This window comes from Neolamprologus multifasciatus, chromosome 7, assembly GCF_963576455.1.
Source record: "Neolamprologus multifasciatus chromosome 7, fNeoMul1.2, whole genome shotgun sequence".
Lineage (NCBI taxonomy): Eukaryota > Metazoa > Chordata > Actinopteri > Cichliformes > Cichlidae > Neolamprologus > Neolamprologus multifasciatus.
The window spans coordinates 53480749-53507862 of NC_140445.1; the positions used below are offsets into that span (position 1 = coordinate 53480749).

The window sequence follows — 27114 nt, forward strand, 5'->3', positions numbered from 1 at the left end:
TGAAAAAAAATAAAAAAAATAACAACATATAAAAATAAGCTGTATCATTGCACATTCATTATACGCACAACCCACTCATGAAACGAGCTGCCCAACAGGAGGATTGTTAGTTTACATGGTTTTTCACACAAACTGAACCCCTCTCACACAGATTTATTCACTGATCTGCTCCTCATGTACACAATAGAGATTCCGATCAGAATAAGAGAGGGAATTATCGTTGTTGCATCTGTCCTGGGAGGAAAATTTGAGGATGTGATGACATCGCACAAGGTATACAGTATCACTTGAAAGAATGCTGCCATTATCAATAATTCAGACATGTGCTAAAGGGAACCGGGGCTTATTTGTTTCATAAACAATAGCATGAACACAAAGAAAGCGCGGCAATGTGGGGGCTTTCAAAACATATGCATGAGACGCTAATGATGTCGACAAATCAACTCAATCAAAATAAATGGAGCCTAAAATGTAGGCCAGCCTCCTGTGGGAATAATGAAGTGTTTTATCTGTGCTTGACACCAGATATTGTAATTTACCAACCTATCTGTCAATTATGCTGACTTGTCAAAATAAAAAAAGGGGGAGGCATAGTAGGGGTAATGCAATAAAAGCCTCTTTGCCTGTCATGAATGAAGCCGTTGAGCTTGAATATAAAAGCTTTTGTTTAGTTTTGAGAAGTGAAATCGTGAAACAAACCTGGCAAATTTGGTTAAAGTGCTGAAAGCCAGGACTCCGTCTAAACCATAGAGACCGAGTGAGACGCTGCTGATGATTACATCCGCCCTCATCACGTAGCTCTGCCACACTAGGAAGTAGACCGTCAGCAGGATGGTTGCCCCCGTCAAAAGGAGGTTGCCAAAAACATAGGTCTCGCTCTCTGTCAGGTTGCCCTTCACACCTGTAGACTCAGAGAAAAGCAATGTGTAAAGACTGTCTTTGAGTTTACTGATGAACGTGTCCATTTGAAGCAGTCACATTCGTCCTTGACTACGCTCAGGCCGCACAGTGCCACAGTGGTTAGCACTGTTGCTTCACAGAAAAAAGGTTATGGGTTCAAAAACACCAGTCAGCTCTCTGTGCTAGCCTCTTCCTCTTTGCATAACTGGTTAAGAAATTGGCTTCATGGATTGAGTATGTTTGAATTATAAGTGCATGTATTTAGTGAGAATGCTTACAATATTACCACATGTAAACATATGATATGAAAACGCTATTATTTTGTTTTTAGATATCAATATCATCACATTCAATTTACTAACAACATTTCTCAAAGCATATCAATAGTCATTCTGTTAATATGTATTTTCACAACCCAAGCCCTCATTTTTCACATATTTCAGTGTTTGCAAAAACTTTCAAAACCCTCTTAAGGTACAATTTGCATCCTCCTTGCTAACTAGTAAGTGAGGATTAATAATATAAAGGACTCTCCTCTAACCTTAGCTGGATAAGCAACCATAAAACAACAAATTAATGATTATTACTTTTTTTGTTTTACTTTTATTACCTGGTTAAAAATATAATAAAATGATATATCCTCTCCTCTTTACTCACTTAAATGATTCAGGATCTGTTACCAGGCAGATATTTGTAATTGTTAATGTTTAAACTGCATCACATCGGCTGATGTCAGCACTTTTCAGCTTAAGATAAAAAATCCAAGCGATGATAAGAGGATTATGAAGGAAACAAACTGAGTGTAAGGGGACTACTGGAGAGTCAAAAGCACTGCATGTGGTGGTCACTTTATTAGGTACACCAAATATCCCAACTTGAAGTTTGTGGCATTGTTTGTTGTCATTGCTGGAAGCAGCCATTAGAAGATGGGCACAGTGTAGTCATGAAGGATCAGATGTGGTGTTTAAATGATATTCAGTTGATACTAAAGACCTTGAAGTGGAGCCAAGAAGACATTCTGTATATACAACAACCAGCAGCCTGAACCCCACTGATACAAGGAAGGCTGAACATGGATGCATGCAGCTGAATTCAAGAACCACACCTGGCAACATTTTTAAAATTTTCTGTTGTCCAGTTTTAGTGAGCCAGTGTTGTAGCCTCAGTTTCCTGTTCTCACTTGACAGGAGCGGCACCTGATGCTGTCCTCTGCTGCTGTAGCCCCTCTGTTTTTAGGTTCGATGTGTTGTGAGATGCTCTTCTGCATGCCTTGGCTGTAACGAGTGGTGAAATCCAAGCAGTCCTCTGACCTCTGGGATCAACAAGACATTTTCTCCCAGAGAACTGCTGCTCACTCAATACTTTCTCTTTTTTGGACCACTCTCTGTAAGGTACAACTGGTGCTATTGCTGCATATGGACTGGTTTATAAATAGTGCCTTTCTACTCTCAAAGAACCCTCAAAGCACTTTATTTACCAATTCATATGCTGAAGTGCTTTCTATCTAATGACATGTACCTTTACCTCCTGACCTACAGCGCACCAGCAGCCAATAAACAATCTTTGCAGTGAAGAGATGTTGCAAAGACCTAATTAGTAAGCCATAAATAAAAATCTGATATAATTTTAAACGGATTTTTTGCAATTTCCTATTAACTAAGACCCTTGTAATAAAAAGTTACCTTATTTAGCCTTTTATAAAATCAGATTTGAAATTCTTTGAATCCAGGATCTTGTGATAATAAACCAAATCTGGTTAATCTGTTTTATCATGAGTGCGTGTAAGCGGTCCACATGTTTTTTTTCCTTCTTTTCTTGTTTACATGTTGTGCTAAAATGTAAATAGAAACTTGGAACACAAATATTTACATGTATTAAGTATATGTATCACACTTCACAGTTTAGACCTACAAATTGGATGGGTAGGATAGTTACGGGTAAGGAGTAATAAAGTAAATGTGAATTTGTGCAGGGTCCAGCATGTTTTCTATCAACCTTACCAGCTTCAAGAAGCTGTATTAAACGTATAATAAGTAGGGCATGATAACAGCATGCTTGAAATGGTGCAACCGGCTTTTTGATCGTTTTCTCACCACTGTAGAAATGGAGAAACTCCAGAGCAGCCAGCAGGAAGAGCAGAACGATGTCACACACCAGAGCATCGGAAGGATAAGACAGCACCAAGCCTGAGAGCAGCAGACACGGTTACCGAGTGCAGGTACATCAGAGTCTTTGGAAAAGTCGCGTGAGAGACATCACTCACTCTTTTTGACGATTAACCCGAGAGTGAAGACGAAGTAGAAGACAAAATAGGCGGCTGTCACATGGAGCAGCAGCTGCAGAGTCACAGACGACAGCTGGGTGCAAAGTTAAGCATCACTCGTTATCAGATACTTTTCTGACCGTGGCGTGCACGTTTTAATAATAAAATGAGAAGGATACGACACCCGACGGCCTCCCTGCAGACACAGACACACTGAATTAGACTCGGCACGGTGAACCAAAACAGGAACAACACCGCTGGGAAGTTTTTGTGCGTTAAATTAATACAATTTAATCGTTGTGATACGTTTACTGCTAAGGTTTGTGTTTAGCAACCATAGCAACGCGTCCACCTACCTGGTCTGGGCAGCGCCATTTTGATTTTTTTACTCTCTTTAAACTACAAACGTTAACGTCGCCGCCTGCTGGTGGGAAGATAAAACTACACTCTGGGCCTGGCCAGAAAAAAAACCCTTTATAACATATGAAATGGAAAATAAATAAAGTAAGTAAAGTAAAGTCATCAATGGCTGGACTGGACCCTTTTAGATCACAGGTGTTGGCTTTCAGATTAAAGCCTATGTTTGATACCACTGGTTTAAACTGTATTGCTTTTTGTTTTATTGGCCCTGGTAATTGCGCTTTTTTTACTGATTAAATGCTGAGACACCAACATCTACTGCATTTAACGATAGATTTAGCCATCTTAGATAGAAATACATTTTTTATATGGTTTAAATATAATAAACTACACATCAGAAAGACGTGCTGAAAGGGATAGCAGGGATAGCAGAGTAGGTAGAGTTGTTGCCCCATGATCGGAAGGTTGGGGGTTCAACTTCACTGGACGGCTACCCTGAGATACCCCTGAGCAAGGTACCGTCCCTACACACTGTTCACCCTGCTTCACTGGGTGAATGGGTTAAATGCAGAGGAGTAATTTCCCTACGGGGACTAACACATACACATTTTGTAAGAAAAACAACAGAACCATACATTCATCTATACCTTAAATAAAACACATACGTGTTTAATGAGTGTGTGGATTTGACTTGGCCTCTATACACTCCAGATCCCAATCCAAGGCTGATTCAACTGACGCCTTGCCACACTGACCACACTGAAAAGCCAGATATTTCCTACAGGAGGAAAAAGTAGAGCTAATTGGAGTCCATATATGCTGGATTTTAATTAGGTCACTGATTGCTCACTTGATTATTAGGCTATAAAAAGTACAAATTGATTCTGTTTTGTTCATTTGTTCCAAGTGGCTAAACAGTCCATCAGTAAACCGGGTGAGAGTTGGAACGCAGGTCACAGGACAGTCTGCCAACAAAGTTTTTAAATTTGGAGTATCAGGATATAATTTGTCATTTGTTTTTAACTGATGACTTCAGTATTTATTATTTTTGTTGCTAAGGAAGACATTCATGATCAAAACCTCACCCCACACTTAACCACACTCCAAAGTCTCCATATGTCTTTGTTCGCAGGGTTTATTTCGCTACAACATGTAAGATTTGTGCATGTGTGCGGCACACTCATTCACACACATACAGTTCGCGAGCTATATGAGATAAGACATACAGAATACCAAAATGAACTGCTTTAACATAGCCAGCTGTTTCATTGTCCTCCGCAGCCTCTATCTGTTTCTCTTTCTTGCTTGTCCTCTGAAACAATCTGCATAGTGTGGCTGGAAGAACGGAGGCGTTGTTGTGGTTGAATGGAGGAAAAGCAGAGGGGCGAAGGGGTGGAGAGGGAGATGGTCCAGCTGTGGGGGAACAAGACAACACAACGGCATCTCACATGTGGGGGAACGGGGGGCGGGGTGGGCGTCAAGGCAGCGGGGGCTGCACACAGTGGCATTGTTATAAGGGGGAGGGGGGGTGGGATGCAGCTGATAAGGTTGAGAGAAATGGATCATTCCTTCAAATCCTCCCCTTGGGAAGCTTTGACACAAAACACTCCTGTTGCTGCTTGTTTAAGCTCAGGAATTCAAAAAGAAGTCTTTTAAACCACGAAACTGACTCCAGGTCAAAGTTTCACAAATGTTTTTATTACATGAAATGAGTGAGAAAATGTTTATTTTGGGGATCATAAATCATCTCCTGTTGAAAGCGAACTTTAAACTGTGCTGATCAAGTTCTGGAGTGCCCTTCTCTGAGCTGCGTGCTGTTTGTGATCATGGAAAAAAAAGGTGTTTTCTCAGTCTAGTCAGTTCTATTTATTTTTTTCCCCAAAATCACAAATTATAGATTTAGTTTAGAGATTATAATATGATTAACAGTACCTGCCAGCCCACTATTAGAAAGAGTAAATCTATTTGATTCTGTAAAAAAAAAAAAAGTTTTACACACAGAAAAATAAAATGACAACAGATTTGTTTAAAGTTATTGCCCATAACTTGTTTAGGAGCATTATAACACTGAAACAAAATAAATAAAAAATAAGATCTAGTTAAAGGAAATAATCAGTTGTTTAGTAAAGGGAAACTAAAAGAAAACCACTTGATTCCAACTCCAAGTTAAAACAAAATAATGATAATAAGAGTGAAACAATGCCAAATTCATATTGAAACTATCTGTAAAGACAGACCACAGAGTCTCTGGGTCCTCACAGAAACTTTAAAGTTTTTTCCTTTTTTTTCCCTGGGATGTTCGCAGCAGCACATCCCTCACCTGCCTCAGCTCCTCTCCTCCGACTCTGCTGCTCACATCCTGTCTGAGAGGGAGAGGCAAAGGAGGAAGAGACTCAACCTGAGGGAGTCAACTTTAACCCTTTTTAATTCTTTTCTAACTTTTCATTTAACCGTCGACTTTTTTCTCCCAGTGTCCCCCAGGAGGCTGCAGATCGCTTTTAAGAACGCAAACCAAACATTACTATGAAACGTGTGGGAGCTGAAGGGAAGGCGCGACTAAAGGGACGTTTCTAATGATTTTCTTACAGAGACTTTTAGTGACAATTTAATTGAAAAAAACAAATCGACCGAGACTAAAGCTTTAAAGTTATATTCAGCTGAAACGGTGAAGAACATACAGAATATTAATCCAGTGCCAAGGTTTGATTGTCTGAACAGGAGGAAAGAAGTTCTTCGCAAACGGTGGATTAAAGCTCAAGTAGAAAAAAAAAAGTCGCGATAATTGTAATCTAGAGTCCGGGATGTTCGTGTGAATGTTTCCCCGATCCGAATTGATTTCATTCGGAAAAGGGGAGACTTTCATGGATTTTTTATGTGGGACCCGCTAGGATGGACCAGGACGTGGTAGATGAAACAGAAGCGTTACAGAGATTTTTTGAAGGTAAGACTTTCTGATTATTATAGTTTATTATAAAGTTTCTTCTTAAAACTTCAGAGAAAAGTGGTCTTTTTAAATTTATATAACCCGACCCTACTTCTAGAAAACTGGATTTCGTGAAGAAAATAAGCGCCGATCTGTTTTTGAATATTTCTTTTTGTTAATTCCACTTTTACGCACAGCATCAGTGTGAAAAACGCCTCCGCTGTTTTAATTTACCGGATACGGCAGGTGGTTAACATGAGATGATAGACTGGGTGGTCATATGAGAAAGTTTCTCTTTCACAGTAAATGTTTCCTATTTGCTGCCCTCCTAAAAAATAATAATTATATTGTTAAAATTCAGGAGGGTTAACGGGTTCGGGGAGAGTGGGTCGGTGGGTGAGGAGGTGGGGGCAAAAGTGCTGGTGATGGGGAACAGATCAAGTAAAACTGGGAATCCTAAGAGCAAAAAATGAGTTGGAGGAGGGTGGAGTTGAGGGTTGAAAGGGTGTAGGAATTCAAGTGAAGATAAATGTTGTGTTTTGTAAGTGTGCTGCAGGCACAGTGTGTGTGTTAGAGACGCGATCATCATGTTGCAAACAAATGTGTCACGTTAGCCAGCAGTTCTGCTGCAAGGCTTTGGACAAAATCAGTCTTCAGACTTGTATTTCGTGTAATTTCAGCTGGTAGACTTTATTTTTCTAAACTGATGTTTCTCTTTGTTTGGTTTCTGCTGTGACGTTGACGTCCTCAGTTGAGCTGCCTGTCTTGAGTTCTATTATTCAGTCGCAATTTGACTAATTGCCTGACTTCATGAGCCTTTTTTCTTCTCTGAAATTTCTCATCACATGTAGCACAAGAAAACCCCATTATTCAAATTACAAGAGTTTCCCTGTGTATTGAGTGACTGTGTAATTTGTGTAAATAATAAAAGAACAATGAAGACCAAAAAAAAAAAGAAACACAACAGAAGGAAAAAAATAAGTCAACATAACAAATTCACACTTTACCAATTTGTTTGTTTGTTTTTTAATTGAATAAATAACTTTTCCAGGCAGCGTCAGGTGCAAGTATACAAAAACACTCTACATGACAAGTTATCTGTGAAGAGGCTTAGCACTTTATTATACTACACACTTAGTGCTGACTTAAATATACACAGCCATCCATGACTGTCAGAGGTTTCTCGCCATTCTGAGAGGAATTTAGTGTGTTTACATTCTTGCTTTGGGAGTAAGAGAGATGTTCTTACTTTGGCTTTATTTCAGCCGCTCTCGGTTGGGCTAAAATGTCAACTTGTCCATGAGAAGTATAAAGTACGTGCTTATTGTCCTCTTTCTCCTAACTACCCCTTATGATTTTGATGCCACAAGTGTTCGTCTGATATTGAATTGAAGATTTGACTTTAAAGTGGAGTGAAAGTCGAAAATCTGCAAATCTGAATACATGAGATAATTAAGCTGGGGTCTTTCAGTCATGCCTGAAACACAAACAGACGTGCACGCACACACACAGCTCTATAATGGATTTCAGCACCAGGTAAACTGTTGTAATGGTGAAATATGTATACATTCACTTTAATGTACATTCCTGGCATAGCCCTGGTAGCTGTTAAACGCAATGAGGTGAGACTGGTGTTTCTCCTCGGGTATTTGGCCTCTCGCTCTCTTTCTCTCTGACTCCATTAGAGTGACAGTTAGCAGACAGGGCGAGGAGGTGAGATAGTGCAGGCTCAGGGTGGAGAGAGACTGGCTGGGTTGAGGGAAAACCCAGCGAAAGCACCAACCCCCTCAAAACTTGACCTTCTCCTCTCTGACTCACTATAGTGACTCGAAGTCGAGCCGTGTGTGAGCGCAACGTTTAACAGTAACATTTGTTGCTGTTGTCTTGGGTTTCTCCATCAGGTAAACAAACGATTGCTTGAATCATCTGTGTGAGATTTTCCAGCCTCAAAATGAGTTCGAAATTTGGTGGAGAGGAAAAAAAGCGTGGATCCAGTTGACGTTACAAGGCGTGTTAGCGGGCCTGTGTAGCTGCACCTACACAGAGGAATCAGTGACGCCTACCTTACTCATCAAATCATTTTCTGTAAAATATTTTCCCAATTAAAAGATTCATTACTTTCTTTTCAAAATGACACAAAGAGGCAGCACAATCACACAAAGATATCCAGTCTACAGTCACAAAAATTAAAGAAACCCAGCAAATTCATACAGTTAACAAGCTGGAACCTTGGAACAAAAGGCCACGAATGATGAAGTGATATAAAAAAATATTGCTAATGAATGCTGCTGGCTTTCCAGGCACTTGGTTACAAATCAGTTTCATCACTTTCAAACGTACTCATGCAGATGGAAGATGCTGTTATTTCTGTATCTGCCAGAAATAAAGAATAAAAAAACAATCTTTGAGCCTATAACCACTTAACAAGTCTAAAGGTGGATTAATAATGTTCTTGGTTCAAGAGCAATCCATGACCTGGGTTACTAAGTCCCGCAGTACTCCCACAGTCACGGTGAATAATGGATAAGAAGGCTGTCACTTAGATGGTTCCTCTGATTCATGGATTTAGCAATGAAATGCTGGTTTATTGTTTTTGAGCAGCCAGGCTTACTGCGCTTACAAGTGGGTTCTATTTTTCATTGTCCCGCCCCACTCCCTTCACTTCAAACTGCCATCCCACTAATCCTCAGGTAGCGAATGTTGTTTACGGCTCCACTCGACATCAGGAGATTAAGTTCATGTTTGTGTGCAATAATTTGCAGGCAGGTAACAGATAGTGTTAACAGAACAAATTTGCTGTGAAGACTCTGCTTCTTATTGGATGTTTAGACAGCATCTTCCATATTTTATTAGTAAGCAATAACCGAGGTCTTCTTTACTTCTCTGTGTCTAAAGGTGTTAACATAAGAAAACCTTTTTTTTCATCATCTGCTACACGTTGCTCTGCATCTTATCTTTATTCATCTATTTTTTCCCCTTTTCAGTGTCTTCTCCCTCTTTGTTTCGCCATGCTCTATAGCTCTGTCTTGCGCTGACCCTCGACCTCACAGTTGCAGTGTTTCGCTACTTTCCTGCCTCTCTCTCTGTGTCCCGGTCCCAGCCGTGTTACTCCTATAATCTCCTGAGCCAGGTCCACCGGTGCGACCAGTGCTTGTATGCGACAAGGGCTGTGTGTGGTAGCCTGGTACAGCCCTTTCTCATGACTGGGAAGTAATCCTCATTATAACAGCCTTTCTCACACACACACGTGAACATATACACAGTATGACACACACACACACATTTAGGTACTCTAATCTACGGCTTTCAGGTCTGCAGGAGAAAGGTTTTTTAGCCCGAGTAGGGAAACATGTGAAAAATAGACAGGAATTGTTCTTCTCATCTTCTGTTTCAGGTGTTTTCAACTCAAGGACTTCAACATGCTTTGGCTACGTGCAGGTACTCTGAGCCGCTCTGTCCGCTCTGTTTCTGTCTAGATTCAACTTGTTAGTCTGCACCCAACGAGGGGGCTTTCTGTTCATCTCACTCAATAATATCTGTGTCCAAGGGATGCTCTGCACTCTTTTAATGGTAACTCTGTCATGTAAACAAATAGAGAAGACCAGTAACCTTAGAGTTATGTCCAGCTAGTCTAACACCTTCTACTGATGATTTCACACATTAACAGTAATATGTAGGTGCTATCCCCATGTCTCTAGTTTGAGCTGCATTTTTGAGAGCAGCTGAGTTATTGTTAGGCTGTGCGCGTGGATGAAATTGACATTATCTGAATGCATCAGTTTTTTTTTTATTGATTTTTATGGGGAGGGGGCTAGTTCAAATGGGATGGTGAAAAACAGATAAATAGAGAACCTTTTTGTTAAAAGCAGGCTTATATATCAATGAAATCCCAAATCCAGACTCTAGCAATGAATACTTTCTACAAATATAACTTTAATGCTCGTTAAAAAAAATATATATATATATATATTTTTTTTTTACTGTCATTATTATTGTTGGTTAATCGTGCGTTGTGTTCTTGGTGTGCGTATGTGCGACCAAGTTCACTGTAGTCCAACTGTTTGCTAATCAGGTGGACTTTGTTCACTCTTAGTTAAGATACTCACTAAGTGTTTAATTATTAACATGTTCATGCAAGCGCATGCAAATCTCATTTGGATGCGAAAATCAATAACGTTTAGAAAATTAGTTGAAGATTAGAATTGGGGTTTTTTTTGTTTGCTTTTTTCTTAACTGTCATTAATCTTGATAATAGTTTATATATGTGTCCTTCAATTGGAAGTGGTGCCCTTGAGCCCTCTGTTTAGGGAAAAAGGAGGGGAAAACTGAGGAGGAATCTCTGTTCAAGGATCTAGATGTGGCATGTAATGGAAAAACAGCCCAGTCGATTCACACTGTTGATGATAAATGTATAGTTTGGAAAGATGTTAAGACCGTGCTCCAAGAGGATGATGAGTAACCTTGATGTGGTGCCAAAAACAAAGCACCTGAGTAACATGACACCTTTAATTGAAGAGGTCATGTGACTCAGGATTCTAACTTCATGATGCTTTGACTTAGCACAACCTCAGCCAAGGCCACTGTCCTATTTTATACAGGGAAGTGATGCCGATGCAACTTGGGAGGTATAATTTTTTAAAAAAAAAAAAAATGGAAAGAAAAATTAAATTTGTGCGTTTAACCAAATGCTATGAGTGAAACTGTGATTAACAAGCACTCCCACACTCAGTCCTCTGTCTTTACAAGCAAGGCATTGAAATGGTGGCAAAACACACACACTCATGAGCATAAAAACAAGTGCGTGTTCACATGTGCACGCGAATGCGTATTCACACAGGCACACACACACACATACACCCCTCTCAGCCCCTAATCTCTCAAAGGGCGAGTCTGTATCGAAGTTGGACTGACAATCACTTCACTGTTCCTCACTGAGCACAGCTGGACAACGAAAAACATGGAGGACAGGGAAATGTATACATCCAGTTCACAACAACTGAAGAGAAAGTGATTTAATAATCGGTGCATTTTTTATTAGTAGTAATACACAAAGTGATGGGGTAAAGTTGCAACAGTGAAAGTGTATTCAAATCCTGACATCCTCGTCTGACAATAACTGAACTTTACTCTTGCTTTAGCCCCAATATTTAGACCTGTGCCGTTGTACTGCTGTCTCTATCGGGTGTCCAGTCTTTATTTAAATCACAGTCGTTTGATTTTTATGTCATTTTGTGGTTTCTGACATTCGTTGTATCAGGTTTGAATTGCATGTTGCAAAGATTTTACTCTTACCTTCTTCTCAACACAGTGATAAATGGAGCTAACTGTGATTTTCCATTTATTTTCTAAAGTCGCTGCTTATATGGACAAACAAGGTTGAACTTAAACATATAGCTCCCTTTAACCCTGTGAGATTTCACTGTTTAGCTGTTCTTCCACTGCTTTACTGTTAACTGGACTGCTGCAACACTTATGGTGTTGTCAGCTGGAGCAGATAGCTGTTTTTTGTTCTGTTTTTTACCACAAAGACTTTTAGTGAAAGTGGAGGAACTAAAGAGTTGGTAGAGACCAAAACAGAAAGAGAGCAAATATTAGCTCTACATTATCTAACCGGCCACAATGATTTTTCAAATTGCCCACGAGCTTTTGCTATGCCAACCTAAAAGCTGACATTATCCAACTATTGTATTCCTGAACTATTTCCATCTCTGCTGAGTGAAAAAGAAATATAATAACTGCACATTTAAGTAATTGAAGTCCATAAACGTTATGTTAGAGACAAAGTCATAATTCAATAAATACATTTAAGTCACATCTCTGTTTTGTAGGGATCGGTTTCTACTGGGTAGAAAGATGGTCTGTCTCATATTTTCCCCTCAGTTTTCCTCTCTGTTTTTCCGCTATAGCTAGAACCCTTAGACATTAAACTTGCATTCTGCCCATCCTGCCCCCCTCTCCCCCCTTTCTCCTTAGCCTCCATCTATCTGCCCTCCCCTCTCCCTCTATCTCTCAATTTTTTCTTATCAGTCCTGCCAGCTCAAATTTACTGCCTCTTTGGGTGGGGTGCACATCTGGATCTTATTTAAGGGGAACCATCCTGCTTTTCTTCCTTTGCACTGGCATGTATTAGGAGACATTCACCATCTGTTTCTTTCCAGTGAAAACAAGACAGTTGACATCATAAATAGTGCACCATAAGGATTTATGATGTCAAACTGTCGAATTTTATTTGATTAGCTTGAGACCAGCGGTTTAGTCTGTTGCCTTGATGATTAAGACTTATAACTTTTCTTTTTTTTTTGCTGTACATTTTAGAGTGTTTACATATTATTCAAAATACAATGCAGTCTAATAAACTGTTTGTGGTGATGAGTCAAAATGCTTAAAGTGGGTTCAGAGAAGCCGTGGCACGAGTACTATAAAGCAACCTTTCTGTTTGGGTTCAGGTAAACTGAACAAAGTTAGTAGATGTTTTTATTTTAAAAGGAAAGTGAGAAACATTTTCCAATGTTAACACAAAAATTCCTTGCATTCCCAACTGAGTAGCTGCTTAATCTATCAGAGGAAGAGTATGTGTGTGTGGGGGGGGGGGGGGGGGGGGGTGAAAGAAAGCGAGAGAATGAGCAAGAGAAAGAAAGTCTGAGGTTCACTGACCACCCACTATACCAGCCCCCCTCCCAACCACACTGTGCCCAGCACAGTTTGGGGCAATTTTAGTGACAGCTTTAGCAAAAGTCTCACCTTCGTGTAACACTCGAGATGAATGTTCTGTTTCACATAGTAAATGCCAGTTTTTATAACCTGGTTTATTCTTTTCTAAATATATCCATAAGAATGTGCTCGTCCTACATATTGGCATTTTAAAGATTAGGTGGGGTCATGTGTTTGGGATTTGTGAGGCTTTGCCTCTCAAAGGGTAAAAATGCCGCAGGGTTGGAATAAGGAATAAGGATTTGGAAATGATTGAAAATGTGTTTCTAACTCACCTTTAAGATGAACTTAAATTTCAACAAAGAAGAAAAATACTGACAATAAAATCATGCAGTCATACTCAAACAAGTGTATGCCCAAAATTTTGATTGCATGTAAATTTTCCGTGTAATTTCATTACAGAAGTACAATATTAAACATTCAATTTAATGCAGTCTGGTTAAATTAAATTGACTTGATTTGTACACATCCAGTTTTCATTAAAGATTAATTATTTAAACAAGTAAACCTTTGATTTTATATGCTTAAGCAAAATTTGAATTTTTTCCTGTTAAAAAAATTCTGAGGATTTTGTCCAAGCTTGAAACGGTGACGTAAAGTGATTCCAGTTGCTTTGCGTAAGATTAGAAACACGCTATCCATTTGCCATTCCAGTCTATATGTGTAACCACTTAGTGGCACTGAATCATAAGCATGTAATGATAACTACCAGATCCTAGGTGCTCACTCCTGAAATGATGATGTTTAAATTGTTTAAAAGCCAATCAGAGCTCTTCTTTTTCCACGATTTTCAATTATATGTTCAAGAAAACATAACGACCTTTTAAGCCATGAATGTGTTAATACAAAATGCTCTACTGAGTTTATAATATGTTTTAATGTTCGTTTTGTGTTATGTTTTTAGATAGGGAATGGTTACAACACAGGCTTATGTGGAAACCGCAACTCTCGTGGCACTGAGTGAAGTTGCTGAAAGACTCCTTTTGCTAATCCCCAGATGCTCTCTATCTCCCCTCCATGTTCCCAACCCTCCCTTCACCACAGGTCATGATATTACCAGCTCTCTGGAACCAGCCAACATCGACACCAGTATCCTGGAAGAGTACATCAGCAAGGAGGACGATAGTGCTGACATGTCAGTAGGGACTCTGAACCAACCCAGCAACGTCAAAACAACATGCGCCAACCACATCAGATCATGTTGTTACAAAGGAATTTGTTTTTCCTGATAAGGCTAATCGCTTTTTCTTCTTCTTTTCTCCCAGCTGTTTCTCAGAGGTCCACAGCACCCCAGGACCAAATTATTCATCTCCCCAAGCAGGAGTGTCCTCCTCTGGAGGGTTGGTGTGTGGTGTGAGCCCCCCTATTCCACTGCGCCAAGGAGCCCCTCCACCTGGGCCCCCTAGCTGCCAGAACGCCTACCCCCCAGGTCCATCGCTGGGCCTCCGACACGGCTACCCCTGTCTGGCACAGCAACAGCAGCAGCAACACCAGCAACAGCAGCAGGCTCACGTCAAACCTGAGCACAGGGGCCATTACGCTCCAGGGTGAGCACAATAGCATGGCGTTAGATGGATAGAGGTACAGGGAGGACACAAAACATAACGTGAGTTGATGAAAAGGAGTGTAGATCCTAGATGCTCTTGGCACCTCACAACCTACAGCTCCATTATGCAATCAATACTTAATCAAGCGTCATTTGAACAAATAAAGCTTCAGATGCTCAAGAGGGGGAGGGAGACCGATAACAGCCAGAGAGAAAGAGAGTCAAATTACGTCCTGCAAAAAAAATTCAGACGCACACATCTCGTGTAAAGGGCTTGTACATGAGAGTGATCCCAGGTTCTGCCTTAGATATAATGGCAGTTAGAAAACAAGAAGAATGTATGGGGACGGTTTCTAGCACGGTAGAATTTTAAATATAGCTCTCATTGTAAAATCTTGCTATTGTTATTTTGTGAGGGTAACATCTACTACCTTATTTGTTTTTATATTTGTTTATTAGGACACTACCTGAGTCACCCCCAGACTCCAGCTCAGAACCGTACTCTCCCCAACAGGTGAATGGTGAGTAACAAGTGGTTTTTTTCTCTCCTTAAAAAGAGAAAAGTCAAACGAGCTCCAATAATAAGGAAAAGAAGTGGTGCTTTAAATCAAAGAAAGCGGGAGAAAATATGAAAGGTTTACACAGGTTAAACTTCACTTAGTCAATATCTGTTAGTCATCAGTTTGGTGTGTTTGAACAAGTAGAAACTCGAGTTCATTTGCAAACATTTCGATACCTAACAATACACTAAAGGAAGCTGGTGTCTGGTATTTATTAATGTTTTAATATTCTACATTTTCTGAAAACGTTCATTTCAGGTGCACTTTTCAGTTCAGCGTACAAGCTGAATACCGGCCGTGCCCAAAGTCACATTTCTATGCTGCTCAAACACCTGTGTTGGTATTAGTAAAAAGGTGTGGAATGGTGTTATCTGATGGGCACCCCTTCAGTTTGAAACAATAGAAAAAGACCTTTAGCCAAGGTTGGAGGACAGCAGAATAAACTGCAGAAAGAAATGCAAAACAGGAGGATTGATATGTAGGAGGAAATTTACATTCTGAGTGTAAAAAAGGAGCCACAAGGGCCGACAGTTTGTAGAACAATGTAACCATAATTCTCCTTTCCCAATGGGTTTTTTTTAGATCCTCACATGATCAGGACCATGACTCCAGAGAACATGTGCCACATGACTCCAACGCCGCCTCTCCCACCACACGGGCACTATCCCAGCATGCATCGGGACATGTACCTGAAGCCTGAGCCCATGATATCCCAGTACCCCATTGGACCGGCTGCAAGCGGAAGTGGAGACATGCAGCAGACGCAGATGCTTCATCAGTTACTTCAGCACCCTCAGGGTCAAGAGTGAGTCATGACGATGCACAGGGTTGAGGAGTTGGGGGGGATTGCGTTGCCCAGAGAGAATGATGGCTAATCTTTACAATTTCTTTCTCTTACAGCAGCGTTCCTGTTCATCAAGCGAAGAAGAGGAAGCACTCTGACTCTCCCAACAGCACCCTGAATTCCCAAATCCTCACAGGTATCATCAAACAAGAACCAGGTAGGCAGGCATCTTCTTTTCCCCCCTTCCTCACCTCCTCTACTTCACCTTCTCTCCGCTGCCCTTAAACTCTAACGCAGATAAAGACGCTTACAGAACAGATGTGAACATTATTAACACTCCTTGGTCACCCTTTAATAGCCCACATTTCAAACTGTTTTTCACAGGTTTAATGCAGGATGCAGACAATGCCTACCTGGACCCAAATTATCAGTGCATTAAGTGGCAACCTCACCAGCAGAACAAGTGGACGCTGCTATATGATGCCAACTGCAAAGAGCTGTGGGTGGAAGTTCACTTGCACACGTTGTAATGTTTATTTGGAACGAAAAGAGCAGAAATACACCCACAGAGGCTCAAAAATGAGAGGAGTCTTAATTAGTTAAATGGATAATGTGAACAAAGTGTATAGCGGGAGTGCCAAAGGAATAGGAGTGTTGCAAAAAAGGCCTCTAAATTCCTCAGTGGTGAGCTGTGCGGGGGAGTGACGAGCACAGGGTTTCGGCTTAGAAAGGCAACGTGAGGAGGGGGTATAGGGAAAAAAATTAGCGTGCACCTTTTTATGCACTCACAGTGCCAAAATAAAAAGAAGTATAGGTAGGGAGGAGGGTTAGAATGAACTCACTAGACCTTTCAGATATGTTATCAAAACCACCTGGTTGACCATCACAACTTTTAGAAAGCCATGCCTACTTAAAACAGAGAAGAAAGACAAAGAAAAAAGTCTTTTCATTTATTATGAAGTTCTTTTTTTTATTCAGATCTTTTAGGAATCTCAAATACATACACCAATTTTAAAATTAATGTTAATGACAGATAAATCCACATGCATGTCTTTATCTTTAGTGATAAACATACAGAAACTATGACGTTTCCTGTGTGTTCCTAGTGTTAAGATGCTTTCTCTTTCCCTGCTTTTAGCCCGATGCCAACCTACCGTGTCGACGCTGACAAAGGCTTCAACTTCTCCTTAGCTGATGATGCTTTTGTTTGCCAGAAGAAAAACCATTTTCAGGTCACGGTATACATCGGCATGCTTGGAGATCCCAAGTACGTCAAGACAAGCGAAGGACTGCAGCCCATTGATTGTTTTTATCTCAAACTTAATGGAGTAAAGGTGAAGGCAACATCGAGGCAGCAGTATTGTGACTGGCTATAGTATTTATTAGTTCTTTAGTATATTGACTGCATGGGTTATTTCTACCTTCACTGCCAGGTGGAAGCCATGAATCAGTCCATCAGTGTGGAGCAGTCGCAGTCCGACCGCAGCAAGAGACCTTTCAAGCCAGTCCTGTGAGTTTGAGCTTTTTAATTGAGAAACAGTAAATAGCTGTAGTGGTTTTGTTTTTTTCATTTTTAAATAATCTCTTGATTTTTGTCTCTTTCAGTGTCACTTTGCCTTCAGATCAGGTCACTAAGGTCACAGTGGGACGGCTCCATTTTAGCGAGACAACAGCAAATAACATGAGAAAGAAGGGCAAGCCAAACCCTGATCAGAGGTGAAAAGCCACTGCACGTAAAAATACCACACGCTTTGCTCACAGGCCAAGTTCTGGTAGTCACATCTACCTCGGATTATTCTGCCTTTCCAGGTATTTCATGTTGGTGGTGGCACTCCATGCACAGTCCCACAATCAGAGCTACACTGTGGCTGCTCATGTGTCTGAGAGGATCATCGTCAGGGTAACGTCTGGCCATGTCTGTCTGCTTCCTACAACAATCATATCCCTTGTGAATGTGACACCTTACTCTTTGTCTGCTATGCACACCTTTCTGTAATACACTATTTCTCACATCATCTTCTCTCTTTTCTGTTCTTTCCATTAGTTTTATCTGCATGCCTGCAATCTTCATTACACCTCAAATACTTTTGTTTAGAAGAGTTTATATTATGAAACAAAGCACATTGTTACTGTCTTGTGAAAACTGTATATCTTTTTTAAAAACCTACTAATCATGAACTAAGTACAACAGTCTGGATTTATGCTTGCATTTTAAATTCATCAAGTTTTATATCTTTTGAATGTATCTAAAATGTTAAAATCCCCAAATTTCGAAAACAATTGTTTTTGCTGGACAGTGACAGTGTTGTCATTAACCTACTCAGATAGCAATATTTGCTTACAATGTGGTTCTCTTGTGGTTCACGTTTAGTCTTTACTGACAGTGATGAGCATTGCTATCTCAATTCAGCCACACCTTAAACAGTAACCCTCATTTCATTATATTTTGCTTCCAAAGAGACAGACTTTCTTGTAATTTTTTTAAAGTGGTTGTTATGACGCTCCCACACTCATGAAAGCCATGGCTTGCTGTTGATTGGCTGCCATGGGAGAACCATCAGCTAATGCAGGGTACCTGTGTCTTGCAGGCTATAAAAGCTGGCCCAGATGAACTGCTCAGTCTCTCTTCTACTCCACCTGACACAACCTATTGATGAAGTTTTGATTAGGTTATGTTTATTACATCATTTTATATTTTAATATATTTAAACTCTCTCCTTATCACCTACTTTTACCCAGTTTGTGACAGTGGTCTTGAGCATTCTTATGACATTGGCTTTTTTCCCCCCTCATTTTTGTTCGAGTCTTTGTACCTTATATTTTCAGAATAATATTTTTTTTTGTAAAGCCACACACATACCTATAACGCGTTAAAAAAATCACCTAACTGAAGGGAAGAGCCGGTAGTGTGTCAATTTTAAATTGTATCTTTAGGCACTCACTACCAAACAGATCATTTGTTTCTATTTCTTCACTCAATTTTACAAAAAATGCCAAAAATAACATAGTTTGATGGGGTTAAAATAGCATTTTCGCACCAACAAGGTGATTTCCACAGAGCTATGAGACAAAAACTTGGCACATCTCAGCATGGTGTGGAGCGTGTTCTTAAAAATGTATGAAAACTGGACAATTGTAGGACAAAACAATAAGTTGCAGGTCTCGAGCATATAAACAGTGTCTTAAAGTCATATCCTTAAAAAAATATACTGATCCATCTACTGTTTACTAAAGCCTGACCAAAAATGACCCCAGTAAAAAGATGTCAAGAAGCCTTCTTAGGGAAGGGAAGCAGGGAGAAAAGGTTGAGGTACGCTAAACTACACAAGACCTGGACTAAAAATCAATGGCAACAGGTCTGATGGAGTGGTGAATCTTTAAATCTTCAGCAATATGTTCCAAACTCATGGTTTGGGGCTGCATTTCAGAAAGCGGTGTTGTCAAAATTGATGGAAGTATAAATGCAGAAAACTCATTTATACTTCTCAGAAAACTCATTTATACTACATGGCAGATTTTGATCTGCCATGGAATACCATCTAGAAAGCCTCTGACTGGCTTCTTTTTTCAGCATGACCACGATCACAGTCTGTCATGAATTGACCTCCCCAGAGTCTTAATCTCAGTATTATTGAAGCAGAATGGGTCCATCTTGACAGAGAGCAAAAATATAAAAAATGAGGGGTGGCTTGAGACTTTTGCACAACACTGTATATGAGCCAGACCTTAGGCACATCAGGCCATTACAACTTATTGACTTATAAGTGGCAAAGGTAATCCTGACATATCTAATATGTATGCTATCTGGGTAGATTTGTAAAGCATATGATTACAAAGTATGATAGCAAATATTAGAAGAGCTTTTTGACTGTGACACATACATTTGATTATTGTTAGACAATGACTTATTAAACACTAAATAAGCTTGTCTGCTTTCTTGCAAAAAGCAAGATGAGAAGACGTTACACATCTCTGCAGGGTAATGCCGGTTAGCTTAGCCTAGCATAGCAGCAATACAGAACTGGAACAGCTTGGTTACTTTTGGTTGTTTGTATGATGTGCTGCCTGTTCATGTAAACAAATGAAAAGTGTTTATAGTTTAAGGCAGAGTCATCATTTTATAATGACTCACTTAGAAAACGTCTGCTTGGATCTTCTTATCTTGTTTGCAGGAAAGCAAATAAGCATATATTCCTAAATGTCAACCTGTTTTTTGGAGCATTGCACCTATCTTTAACAAAAGCTTTTTTATTATAACATTTTCAAAATCCCAATCACAGGTTTTCTTTGTGTCTCCTTCTTTGCTTCTCTGCGACAGGCATCCAACCCAGGCCAGTTTGAAAGCGACAACGAGGTGCTGTGGCAGCGTGGACAACTGCCAGACTCCGTTTACCACCACGGGAGAGTCGGTGTCAATACAGACAGACCGGACGAGGCCCTCGTTGTCCATGGCAACCTGAAGGTCATGGGCTCCCTTGTGCACCCATCTGACATCAGGGCCAAAGAAAATGTCCAGGAGGTCAGGATGGCACTCACAGTACATGTGTGCCTCAAAACTCTCAGCGTGTCATTGTGTGTTTTCAGCACACCATCGTGAATCATGCCATCCAAGTCATGTCATGTTGTATTCTTCATCTGCAACATTAGCGTTGTGTTTTCATACCATCTGCACATTCTGTCTGCGTGTAGGTCGACACCACAGACAATTTAAAACGGATTTCTCAGATGAGGCTGGTCCATTATCAATACAAGCCTGAGTTTGCTGCCACCGTGGGCATAGAGAACACTGCAGAGACTGGTAACAACTTCCTAAAAAAAACTGTACAAGTTTAAATCTTGCATTTCAGCATCTCATTTGTTTGTACAGTATATCATGCTATCATCTCAATGTCTTCATTTAGTATAAGTCCATTGTTAAGTATATCCTGCATTAATCTGTGAGGGCTTGCTTGGTGTATCCTTCTGCAGGAGTGATTGCTCAAGAGGTTCAACAAATTTTGCCTGAGGCAGTGAAAGAGGGGGGTGATGTGGTGTGTGCAAATGGAGAAACTATTTCCAACCTATTAGTTGTCAACAAGGTAATGAAAGTTCAGGCATGCATACAGTACCGTGCTCAAAGTCATTACCATCAACTCTGATTGCTTCCTCTAATTGCAAAGGAGCGTATCTTTATGGAGAACGTCGGAGCGGTGAAGGAGCTGTGTAAGCTGACGGACAACCTGGAGACTCGTATCGATGAGCTGGAGCGTTGGAGCCGCAAACTGGCCAAACTGCGTCGCTTGGACAGCATGAAGAGCACCGTGAGCGGGGGCACGGTCAGGTAAGAAAAATTCATTACACATTATCACACAATGACAGTATGACCGTAAAGGTTAAAGAAATTACTTGTGTTTTTCTTGTTAATGTAGCCAGTCAGGAAGTTATTTTAGCAGGACAGGAAGTGGCCCACTAAAGAAAAAGACAGTAAAACCAGGAAGCAAGGTGCGTGATGATACTAGTGTTTTTTTTCTCCCTTCGTTATTGTTGTTATTGTTCTTTTTTTGAAGTAAAATGTGCTAATTTAATTACATCTGTTCTGCTTATTGCAGAATTTACCTCCAGATCAGGGCTGCATCAGTCAGAAGTTCATGCAGGGAACCATCCTGGCACTGGTTGTGGTCATGGCTTTCAGGTTAGAGGAGATAATGTGTTTGGTGAGGGGACATTAAACCCTAGATTATATTTAAAAGATGGAAATAGACACCATTCATCATCCATTTGTTCAAGCCCCAACTTTATGCCTCAAGTTGAGAATTTTGGCTGTTTTTTTCCCCTTTTCCTAAACATCACAAGCAAGTGGTGGATCTCTCTGAAAAATGCATGCTCTTATTACAGTGATTTAATATGCTATACCTTAAAGTATACTTCGCTTTGTCATGTATTTTACTCTAAAAGTATTTCACTCAAACCAAATAAGACTGAATAAAAATAGAGTTGAAACTACCAACTTAGATGATAAAAATGTTTACCAAGTTCATAAATTAAGTGAGAAAAAGAGCTATTTTCTGATAAATTTCTATGTAACTGTACTTCTTGCTGCAACAAAAGGAGTCGCCCCCTGCTGACCATTATAAACAATGCAAATGTTTTTAAACCAGTCAAACAGCAGATGCAACGCCCATCTTTTTTATATTGTCTATGAGTGGGCCAATAAAAAACGGATACATTCTGCAAAGCGGTGATATGATGATGTTGATTTATTGGATCTTTATTTGTCCACAGTGTCATTTCCATGTCTGTCCTTTATGTACTCACTCTTCACCACAGAGGGGATGTCACTGAGAAAGATGGGTATGTGTTTTTAACACAAACACCTAAGTCTTGTAGTAAAATGAAATTCATTTTTCACTTCTTTGTTAATGCCTTTCTATATAATCTGTCCCTGCTTTCTGTAGCTATGTTCCTTCCTGTGTTCTCTACATCTCTTGGATGCCCATCTTCACTGCCACTATAACTGTCTGTCCACCTGTCTGCCCATGGTACACAATCAACACCCAGTCCTACTACTCAAATTTCCTGATCTGCTCTTTCAGTCTTATCTTTGATTGCTTAGTAGGGCGTTTCTTTTGTTCTGTCTGAAAGGAGATCATGAGTCACATATCTAAGCATTCTTAAACTGTCTTTTACATTAAGTGTATCATTACTTGAACTAAACCATGTCCTCCTCCTGTACCAATGAATCTGATGCAGGTCAAGAGCTGAAGTGGGATCTTCCCGCAAGGGTCCAGATACTCCATTGTCCACTACCCTTGCACCAGGTGAGTGGAGGCTCTTATCAAATGACCAAGCGGGATCAACTTTCACTGTTAAGTAGTAGTGTGAATAGTTTTGCTTATCTGATTTCATTCTGTTTCCTCAAAACTCCTGCAGCTTGCTGTTCAACCACAGCCATAAACAACCAATCAGCTGCTGTTTCAACAATGAGTAACAACCAATCCACACCAGGTATCAAAGTCTCTGGTAATGTGAATAAAGTCTTGTTTCTGAATGTCCATACACATTTATTATTTCTCCCTCTCTAGCTTTTAGCAGCCTAGTTCCTACACCCGGCCTGATTAACAAGAAGGCCAAGTCCAGACTAATGGACAAAGATCACAACAGAAACCGTCTGAGTCACACATCAGCACCCATTTATTTTGCCAAGTCCAAAAGGCCGAGCCCTGAAGAGACAGATGGAGCGGGAGCCATCAACCGTCTTCCTGGTGGGCAGCATCCACTGCCACGCAGACAACGCAGCCTGCACACAAAGGGTAAAAATCACAGCCCAGCCAGAGCACTTTCTTGACACGCATAATATGCAGTATGCAAACACAGTAAAGCCTTTTGTTTGACGATGGAAAACAAAAATTGTCTGCATGCTGTACAAAGGAATGCTATTAGTTTAGCGTCTAATGCTATTTTATACCCTCTTTTTTTCAGGAGTGAGATCGTCTCCCTCTCTCAGTAGCTTATATATCATGGAGACAAACCAAGAAATCAAACTGCAAAACTGTGCAACAGCAGAAAGCTGCAGGTAAACACACAAAGGTTACTCTAATGTAGAGTTATGTGTACATTTTCACTATGAAAAGCAAGTAAACACTAAAAAGAAAGAAACAAGAATAGTTTTATTGTGCCTTGGATGTTTTTGAACCCTATTGTAGGGATTTATTTTTTATTTTTTTTTGCTAACATGGCTGGAGTTGGGAATATGGTCACTATCAATCCAGTATCCCTTCATCATCTGGAGTGTTATGTTATCAGTGCATTACAACTTTGCATTATTAATGTTGCATGTTAATGCACCTTTTCTTTGTCTCATCTCTAGCTACACGGTATCACTTCATGGAAAAAGAAATTCCTCCATGTCACAAATCACGTTACACATGACGTGAGTACGCAAACGCCATCTGCATTAACAATAGCAAAGTTTTGATTTATAAACAAATGAATTCATAGTAATGTTTTACGTTTCCTAGAAAGACTTGTGGGGTTTGGTACTAACTACAAACTAAGGGATGGAACTACTGTAGCTGCTTTCTCATGAAATAATTTCTCATACATTAAGCTTCAATTTGCACATTTACATTTTCAACGTTCAACATGCGAGATATTGTTGGGAGATTATCAGGAAATAAAAGACCAAGATAAAATAAAGCTTTACCAACACAGGTCTACGAACAGCTTGTGGGTACGACAATGTGGAGCCACCAAGGGACGTTTATGCCCCAACCACACAGAAACACAGCTCTATAATGAACAGAGTACATCAACAAAGGTACTTAATGGCATTTATATATTCCTCATCTCTCATATAATGAAAATATTTTTCATTGTTTTGTCAGTTGATGCTGCCCTAATTATATAATACTGATATTGAACAAAATATTTCCTACATTACTGTAATTTTCTCATTTTTTGAATGAGATATTCTTATGTTCTTTCTGCTTCTCTCTAAGGGGACTCATCACTTGTGGTCGGTGCCTGTGCTGCCTTACCAAGACATCACCTATCACTTTCGTGTCTCCCTGTCTGTGAGTAACCTGGTCCTCCAAAACATACAGTCATCGTGGATGCTCTTCTGCGTTCTGTAATCTGTTCATGGTTGTTTTGTTAAAGTCAGAAGTGAGTAATAAATTCTGTTTTTCTTACACTCTTTTTTGTTAACAGAGTGACAGAGTGAGCTGTGACACTGAAGGAAAATCTACACCGTACTCTGACTACCATTTTCTCATAGAAAGCAGCTGCGTGTGAGGAAGCAGATGATGCATCCCAGTCCCTTTACAGTGTACCATATTTCTCCATTTGTATGCGGTTATGATCAAGTTTTGTCTAATTATTGTACATTATTTTAAAGATATTCAAACAGAGCAAACGATTTACTGTACCACCACTGTAGTCCCTTTCATATGTATATGCATTAAGACATCTCCTTTTGCTGTGATCACTGGAGTTTGAAACACTGTATGTGACATTTTTTTCTGTCACTGGAAATGTTGATGACTGAAACTGAAAACTGTGTCGTACCACTGTTAACTGCTAATGTAAAAGTAATGCACATAGTTCATAGCTCAACAATTTTTATTTTTTAAATTTGTTACTCGTCACTATGTCTTCCATTCCTAATATAAGCCGTAACATTGTTTTTAGCAGAATTTTCTAAATCAAGTCCAGGCTACGATGTTACAACAGAAGGCACTGCAAACATACACTATGAATCTGTATGCACAACAAAACCAGTCACAACTGGTTTGGAAGAATACTTTTCAATACTTTTATACACTGGAGAGGAGATCACTGGCTTCTGCTGAAGGCCACGGTAAATGGTTGCAGCTAGCACTGAAAAGATACCTCAGTAGTGCACAGTGTCTGCAGTGGGGCTTTGTGCTGAGTCTGCAGCAGTTAACTGTACTGCCTATCCTAATGCAGCCCCTGACTAAAAGCCGTGCACAGAGGTGTGTACACTCTGTGGCATTTCTGTCTCAATCGTGACACTGAATTAAACACCAAGTTGTTACATGTTAATGCATATTACTACATAGAAACTGCTTCTTAAATGCATTAAAAACACCTCAAAACCTCTGAGCTGTGCACATTGTAGCAGATTCCTTAGAGGATATATGTTAAGACTGGAAAGCATACAAATCACAGGAAAATAACATGATGCACTGAGAGCTCGCTGAGTCCAGCACTGACAATATTTCAAGAAACACTGGAATAGCTTACACTGTATCTTGCTAACTGGACAATGCTGGTAAGGCAATAAATATGAATATGAAATATGTCATTTCATGTGCATGCCCAATCAATTTCTCTAAAACGGTACATTGTAGCTGAGTTGCTGCTCCAGCTTGGAAGTTCTTGTCTTAATGCCTTGATCTCAAACCTACGAGGAAATTCATTTACACACATATAAAACTGGATTCTATACACTGGACTCTTTCCTCTGTTTTTCTGGATGTTTTTTAAAACAATTTTTTCCCTTTGCTTATACAGCTATATGCAGTGATAACACGTTTGATATAACTGATTTGTATTATGTTTTCTTTTTGTATTAGCTTCTCTTGTCTCAAAGGAAATCTCCATTTAACTTCAGACATTGTGGTTTTGTTGCATTTACTGAAATTTGCTTTTCAATCCTTGTCCCATATGTGTCTTTATGAAGAAGAAAAAACACATTTATATTAAATAGGAAAAGCCATCAGATAAAGTTTATGGACTCTGTAATAATATGAATATTCTGTACATGCTTTCACTATAATTATTATGACTTCAGTGGGTATATGGTACTATTTTAGCTTATTTATAATTCACCAGCTAGCATAATGAAACCACTGTAGCACTTTTTGCACTGTATATATATATATATACGAAAAAGGCTTTTGCTGTATCCAGTGCACCAGACTGGTGTCAGACACTTTGGTAGAACTGGATTGTTTGTAACTGTATAGCTTCATTTTTTTGTCACTACCAATGCTCCTTTTTATCGGGTGTATTTTTAGCATATTGTTGGGTTTTTTTTTGTTTGTTTGTTTTTTTGTAGTTGATTTTGATATCAATAATATATTAACTTTCAGCTACTGGAGCCAAGGAATGATTGCTAAACATTAAAACATGCATATATTAAAAGGCCCATGTGTAAAGCAAAAAAAAAACAAAAAAAAAAAAAAAACGCAAAAGACTAAAGCTCAGTGACTACATTAATATCACTACTTTTCATTTTCAAAGCTTTTGTCAATAAATATGCTGTAACACTATAAATGCATGCAGTAAATAAATTTACTATTACATTTCTTGAGGTTTTATTTCATTTTATGCTGTTTAGTCTACCTGCTCTATAAGACCACTATGGACGTGTATGGAATAATTTTAGTTATTATCTCATTATTTTCACTTACTAAGTATCTTGAAAATTTCCCTCACTTCTAAGTGACTGTGAAATTTCGAGCTACTAACCCAAGATAAATCAGAAAGAAACAAACGGTGAGCTGAAAAATAGCTGTTCATTCAGCCCGTTAGATGGCAGCCGACGGTTTATGAACGGTCTTT

General features: G+C 39.6%; 2 protein-coding genes across 6 annotated transcripts; one reads left to right on the top strand and one right to left on the bottom strand.

The window, feature by feature from the left end:
• Positions 1–6: 6 nt before the first annotated feature.
• On the bottom strand, positions 7–3538 carry LOC146515423 (transmembrane protein 80-like). The gene is made up of 5 exons (XM_085164570.1): positions 3520–3538; positions 3343–3359; positions 3164–3257; positions 2994–3086; positions 7–901 (listed from the first exon to the last, which is right to left on the bottom strand). The coding sequence occupies exons 1-5, from the start codon at positions 3536–3538 to the stop codon at positions 627–629; spliced, it is 498 nt and encodes a 165-aa protein (XP_085020696.1). The 3' UTR covers positions 7–626.
• Positions 3539–5612: 2074 nt separating this feature from the next.
• myrf (myelin regulatory factor) lies at positions 5613–26858 on the top strand. 5 transcript variants are annotated; one of them, XM_085167918.1, is made up of 28 exons: positions 5614–6464; positions 9841–9884; positions 14202–14292; positions 14423–14704; positions 15163–15224; positions 15846–16068; positions 16164–16264; positions 16432–16546; positions 17186–17381; positions 17481–17557; positions 17653–17763; positions 17857–17962; positions 20366–20566; positions 20737–20845; positions 21016–21125; positions 21207–21367; positions 21456–21528; positions 21636–21718; positions 22309–22377; positions 22482–22565; positions 22777–22844; positions 22957–23031; positions 23109–23336; positions 23506–23599; positions 23894–23956; positions 24238–24343; positions 24525–24599; positions 24736–26858. In XM_085167918.1, exons 2-28 carry the CDS (start codon positions 9866–9868, stop codon positions 24817–24819), a joined length of 3066 nt encoding a protein of 1021 aa, XP_085024044.1. In that variant the 5' UTR covers positions 5614–6464; positions 9841–9865; the 3' UTR covers positions 24820–26858. The 5 variants fall into 5 exon arrangements, with proteins under 5 accessions (XP_085024042.1, XP_085024044.1, XP_085024040.1 ...); XM_085167916.1 differs by lacking the exon at positions 9841–9884 and having other exon boundaries at positions 5613–6464; positions 16164–16243; XM_085167914.1 differs by lacking the exon at positions 9841–9884.
• The last annotated feature ends 256 nt before the right edge of the window (positions 26859–27114 follow it).